This window comes from Gigantopelta aegis, chromosome 13 (assembly GCF_016097555.1).
Source record: "Gigantopelta aegis isolate Gae_Host chromosome 13, Gae_host_genome, whole genome shotgun sequence".
Classification (NCBI taxonomy): Eukaryota; Metazoa; Mollusca; class Gastropoda; order Neomphalida; family Peltospiridae; genus Gigantopelta; species Gigantopelta aegis.
Genome location: NC_054711.1, coordinates 5,028,184 through 5,034,450, shown reverse-complemented (window position 1 = coordinate 5,034,450; position 6,267 = coordinate 5,028,184). Strand labels below are relative to the sequence as shown.

General features: G+C 46.0%; 1 protein-coding gene across 1 annotated transcript in view; it reads left to right on the top strand.

Moving 5' to 3' along the window:
• The window catches only part of LOC121387865 (neuropilin-1-like), a 15,700-nt gene extending 9,805 nt beyond the window's left edge, over positions 1-5,895 (top strand). Inside the window, exons 4-5 of the mRNA XM_041519092.1 lie at positions 2,552-2,692; positions 4,928-5,895. Of these exons, the coding sequence (XP_041375026.1) occupies positions 2,552-2,692; positions 4,928-5,409 (623 nt within the window). The 3' untranslated portion in view covers positions 5,410-5,895. The remainder of the gene's footprint in view (positions 1-2,551; positions 2,693-4,927) is intronic.
• The last annotated feature ends 372 nt before the right edge of the window (positions 5,896-6,267 follow it).

The window sequence follows — 6,267 nt, the reverse complement described above, 5'->3', positions numbered from 1 at the left end:
CCATGCATCCAACTAGCCTTCCATCCGTTCATACATCCATCGATCCATCCATCCATCCATCCAACTAGCCTTCCATCCGTTCATCCATCCATCCACAATCCATGCATCCAACTAGCCTTCCATCCGTTCATCCATCCATCCATCCATCCATCCATGCATCCAACTAGCCTTCCATCCGTTCATCCATTCATTCATCCATCCATCCATCCATGCATCCAACTAGCCTTCCATCCGTTCATCCATCCATCCATCCATGCATCCAACTAGCCTTCCATCCGTTCATCCATTCATCCATCCATCCATCCATCCATCCATGCATCCAACTAGCCTTCCATCCGTTCATCCAATTATCCATCCATCCATGCATCCAACTAGCCTTCCATCCGTTCATCCATCCATCCACCCATGCATCCAACTAGCCTTCCATCCGTTCATCGATTCATCCATCCATCCATCCATGCATCCAACTAGCCTTCCATCCGTTCATCCATCCATCCACCCATGCATCCAACTAGCCTTCCATCCGTTCATCCATCCTTCCATCCATGCATCCAACTAGCCTTCCATCTGTTCATCCATCCATCCATCCATCCATCCAACCAACTAGCCTTCCATCCGTTCATCCATCCATGCATCCAACTAGCCTTCCATCCGTTCATCCATTCATCCATCCATCCATCATCCATGCATCCAAGTAGCCTTCCATCCGTTCATCCATCCATCTATCCATCCATCCATGCATCCAACTAGCCTTCCATCCGTTCATCCCTTCATCCATCCATGCATCCAACTAGCCTTCCATCTGTTCATCCATCCATCCATCCATCCATCCATGCATGCATCCAACTAGCCTTCCATCAGTTCATCCATCCATCCATCCATGCATCCAACTAGCCTTCCATCCGTTCATCCATTCATCCATCCATCCATCCATCCATGCATCCAACTAGCCTTCCATCCGTTCATCCATTCATCCATCCATCCATCCATGCATCCAACTAGCCTTCCATCTGTTCATCCATCCATCCATCCATCCAACTAGCCTTCCATCCGTTCATCGATTCATCCATCCATCCATCCATGCATCCAACTAGCCTTCCATCCGTTTATCCATCCATCCATCCATCCATCCATCCATGCATCCAACTAGCCTTCCATCCGTTCATCCATCCATCCATCCATCCATCCATGCATCCAAATAGCCTTCCATCCGTTCATCCATTCATCCATCCATCCATCCATGCATCCAACTAGCCTTCCATCCGTTCATCCATCCATCCATCCATCCATCCATGCATGCAATTAGCCTTCCATCCGTTCATCCATCCATCCATCCATGCATCCAATTAGCCTTCCATCCGTTCATCCATTCATCCATCCATCCATCCATGCATGCAATTAGCCTTCCATCCGTTCATCCATCCATCCATCCATGCATCCAACTAGCCTTCCATCTGTTCATCCATCCATCCATCGATCCATCCATCCATCCATCCATCCATCCAACTAGCCTTCCATCCGTTCATCCATTCATCCATCCATCCATCCATCCATGCATCCAACTAGCCTTCCATCCGTTCATCCATCCATCCATCCATCCATCCATCCATGCATCCAACTAGCCTTCCATCCGTTCATCCATCCATCCATCCATCCATCCATCCATGCATCCAACTAGCCTTCCATCCGTTCATCCATTCATCTATCCATGCATCCAACTAGCCTTCCATCCGTTCATCCATCCATCCATCCATCCATGCATCCAACTAGCCTTCCATCCGTTCCATCCATCCATCCATCCATCCATCCATCCATCCATCCGTGCATCCAACTAGCCTTCCATCCGTTGATCCATCCATCCATCCAACTAGCCTTCCATCCGTTCATCCATCCATCCATCCAACTAGCCTTCCATCCGTTCATCCATTCATCCATCCATCCATCGATCGATGTGCCCACCATTCATTCATCTGTGAATTCAACCAGTCATAAAATCATCGCCTACCCATCCGTCCTTCCGTCAATCTATTCATTTATCCATGCATCTGTCAATCCATCCATCCATCCATCTAACCATCACCTATCCATCCATCGATCCATCCACCCGTCTATCCGTCCTTCCATTCATCCGTATGTCTGCCATCAATGTAACCTATCCATCCATCCATCTGTTAGTCCGTTCTTATGTCAATCCATCTATCTAACATCCATTCATTTATCCATTCATCCGTCCATTCATTCATCCACCCATCAACCTTCCATCCATCCATCCTTTAATCCATCATTCAATCCATCCATCTATCCGTACAGTTTGCGTTTTCTGTCCGTCCGTGTATATATCTCTGCAACGAAAAACTCTCACCAAACACCACCTTCATTACCAAAAACCACAACCACTACCACCACCACAAACATCACCACCACCACAAACACCACCACCACCATTACCAGCAACAATAAACACAGCAACATTGTGATATACAACAACAGTTTTATATTTGAAATGTTTCAACAGATTTTAAATATTATTTAAATTTATATTTTGTTTCAGGTCCAGTAACCAGTTCGCCACTGCTTGGCAAGTTTTGCGATCATTCGGAGCCCTGCTACGTGAGCACTGGCGACAGGATGACGATCTACTTCAGCACCGACGCCACCGTCAGCGACAAGGGATTCAAGGCCAAATACTGGAGTACGTGTCTAATGCTAGGCTAAGGCTATCAACTGTCACGACAGACTTGGCCAATCTGACAGTTGCGTTGTAATTCCCCCGACACTCAATTGATAACTTGCTAGGCTCAGACTATCAACTGACACGACAGACTTGGCCAATCTGACAGTTGCGTTGTAATTTCCCCGACACTCAACTAACAACGAGGGCCGTAGGAGTTGTGTATGTGACGAGAATCGAGTTGTAAGCATGGTCAGGTAATTAGCAACTGGACAGGCGTGAGAGCGGACAGTTGGCCAACTTCGTCGTGACAGTTGGTTGTCCTAGCATAAGTATATATTATACAGCTCCAGAAAAGAAAATGTAACCTTTTTTTTTTTTTTTGATTTGTCAATATTATCTTCGTTTCATATATACTTATTTTGATGTCTCTATCCAATTAAGGTTCAAGCACGCTGTCCTGGACATACACCTTGGCTATCTAGGCTATCTGTCTGTCCAAGACTGGATTAGTAGCTGGTAATGTTAGCACTGGCGTAGACATGGGGAGGGGGGGGGGGTATGTGGGCAAGGGGGTATGTGGGCAAGGGTGTGTGTGTGCATGTGCCCCCCCCCATGATCTATATCTATCTGTATATATCTATCTATCTATCTATCTATCTATCTATCTATCTCTATCTGTCTGTCTGACTGTCTGACTGTCTGTCTGTCTGTCTGCCTGCCTGCCTGCCTGCCTGCCTGCCTGCCTGCCTGCCTGTCTGTCTGTGTGTCTGTCTGTGTATCTATTTGTCTGTCTGTCTGTCTGTCTATCTATATGTACATGTGCGTTAGTGTGCGTGTGTGTGTGTGTGCGTGTGTGTGTGCCCCCACACTTTTTGGCACCTTCCTACGCCACTGGTTAGCCGTTAGTGAGAGAGAAGGAAGAAAATGTTTTATTTAACGATGCACTCAACACATTTTATTTACGGTTATATGGCGTCGGACATATGGTTAAGGACCACACAGATATTGAGAGAGGAAGCCCGCTGTCGCCACTTCATGGGCTACTCTTTTCGATTAGCAGCAAGGGATCTTTGATATGCACCATCCCACAGACAGGATAAGACATACCACGACCTTTGATACAGCAGTCGTGGTGCACTGGCTGGAGCGAGAAATAGCCCAATGGGCCCACCGACGGGGATCGATCCCAGACCGACCGCGCATCAAGCGAACGCTTTACCACTGGGCTACGTCCCGCCCCTTAGTGAGAGAGAGAAGTCGGTGTAGACACACTCCGATGGCTTAACCATTACAACACCGAGACCAGTAATCGACAATCCTTATATCGCTTCGTTCTGAGTGTTCCTCGAAAAATTAAATATTGTGTGGGCGTCTTTACACGTGTATAATAATTATTATCCGCGTGTGTGTGTATATGTGTAAATAGAATCTGTTCCCAAACTGACCCATCTCTTTTGTTTTTTGTTGTCTGTCTGTCTGTCTGTCTGTCTGTCTGTCTGTCTGTCTGTCTGTCTATCCATGTATGTTTCTTTGTGTCTGTCTGTATCTCTCCGTGTCTTCCCAACTATCTCTTTCACTCTGAGCGTGTGTACGTGAGTGCGTATATGTATCGTTGTATATGCGTGTACGCGTGTTTGCATATTTCTTTATATCTGTCTCTCTCCCTCTCTGAGGGGCGGAGCGTAGGCCAGTGGTAGCGCGCTCGCTCGATGCGCGATCTGTGTGGGATCGATCCATCCGATCACCGTCGGTGGGCCTATTGGGCTATTTCTCGTTCCATCAAGTGCACCACGACTAGTATATCAAAGGCAGTGGTATGTACTACCATGTCTGTGGGATGGTGCATATAAAAGATCCCTTACTGCCAACTGAAAAGAGTAGCCCATGAAGTGACGACAGCGGAGTTCCTCCCTCAATATCTGTGTGGTCCTTAACCATATGTCCGACGCCATAAAACCGTAAATAAAATGTGTTCAGTGCGTCGTTAAGTAAAACATTTCTCTCTCTCTCCCCCTCTCTCCCCTTTTTTATTATTTCTGTCTGTCTGTCTGTCTGTCTGTCTGTCTCTCTCTCTCTCTCTCTCTCTCTCTCTCTCTCTCTCTCTCTCTCTCTCTCTCTCTCTCTCTCTCTCTCTCTCTCTCTGTATGTGTGTGTGTGCTCACACGGGCCTTTACCTGTATATATGTATGTATATTTATATTTTATATCTATGTATATCCAATTAACTTGTGACATATTATTTACTCTTTTCAGGTACCCATCATGGAAAAGGCGAATGCGAGAAAGACGCCAGTTTGGACGTTGGCACGATCGTCGGGATTGCGGTCGGCTCGATCGCGCTGTTCATCATAGCCTCCGTGGTCATCATGATGGCCATCAAAAGCAACTCCAGGAAGCGGATCGCGCCACGAACCCGATTCATAAACTCAGCCGCACGACCGCCGATGCCGCCGCCTTATTCCTTAGTAAATCCAGCCTTCCAGATGCCCAGCTCTTATCAGCCTTACGTGACGCAGGGTCAGTACGGTGGATATGGCGGGAAAATTCAAACCGTCCAATCAGTGGTTCAGCCTGGTCAACCAGGAAACTTTGGAGCATACCCAAGCGGCCATCCCACAGCGCCGCCTAGCGGTAATTATTCACAAGGCGTACCGGACCACGAGCCGCCCGCTTATGACTCTTTGACGCCTCCTCCCGCCAATTATGTGAATCCGCAGATGCACAGTTTCCGTTAGTAATAATAAAACAGTAACAAACTCTTATGTAAATATGAAAAAAGAAATTCCAGTGGATATAACGTTGGTGAATTGTGTTTTATAAGACACGTTTACGTGTTGTTGTTTTTTGTTGATGATGATCACAAGAAATCAAATTTTAGTTGACAGATCAAATTTAAAAGGTTTGCTCCAAATCAGACAAAAATAGTCTCGTTAACCAAACCCGTTGTTCAGTATTACGGTTTAGATAAGACTTTTCGTCGGGAAATAAAGTGGATGTGTCGGTGACGAAAACGCTAGCTGGAAGATAAGACCAAACAGTATTAACCCTTTCTCATCTAAGACCAAATAGTATTAACCCTTTCTCATCTAAGACCAAATAGTCTGGATTAGATTACATTTCTGATCACAGTTTGTTTTGTTTAACGACACCACCAGAGCACATTGATTAATTAATCATCGGCTATTGAATGTCAAACATTTGGTAATTCTGACTCGTAGTCATCAAAGGAAACCTGCTACATTTTTCCCAATGCAGCAAGGGATCTTTTATATGCATTTTCCCACAGACAGGAAAACATACCTCGGCATTTGACCAGTTGTGGTGCACTGGTTGGAATGAGAAAATAAAACCCCAGTCAGTTGAATGGATCCACCGAGGTGGTTCGATCCTGCGACACAAGCACCTCAAGCGAGCACTCAACCGACTGAGCTAAATCTCGACCCTTGTCACGGTGAAATGACGTAGTCTAGTCCAGTCGAAGCCATTGTTGAAAACAAGACAAAATTTAGTCTCGATCTAACAAAACATTGTTTCAAAGGAGATCGTATAGCCTCGATTTCGCAAGAATATCGCTGAAGAAAAAAAAGAAGAGA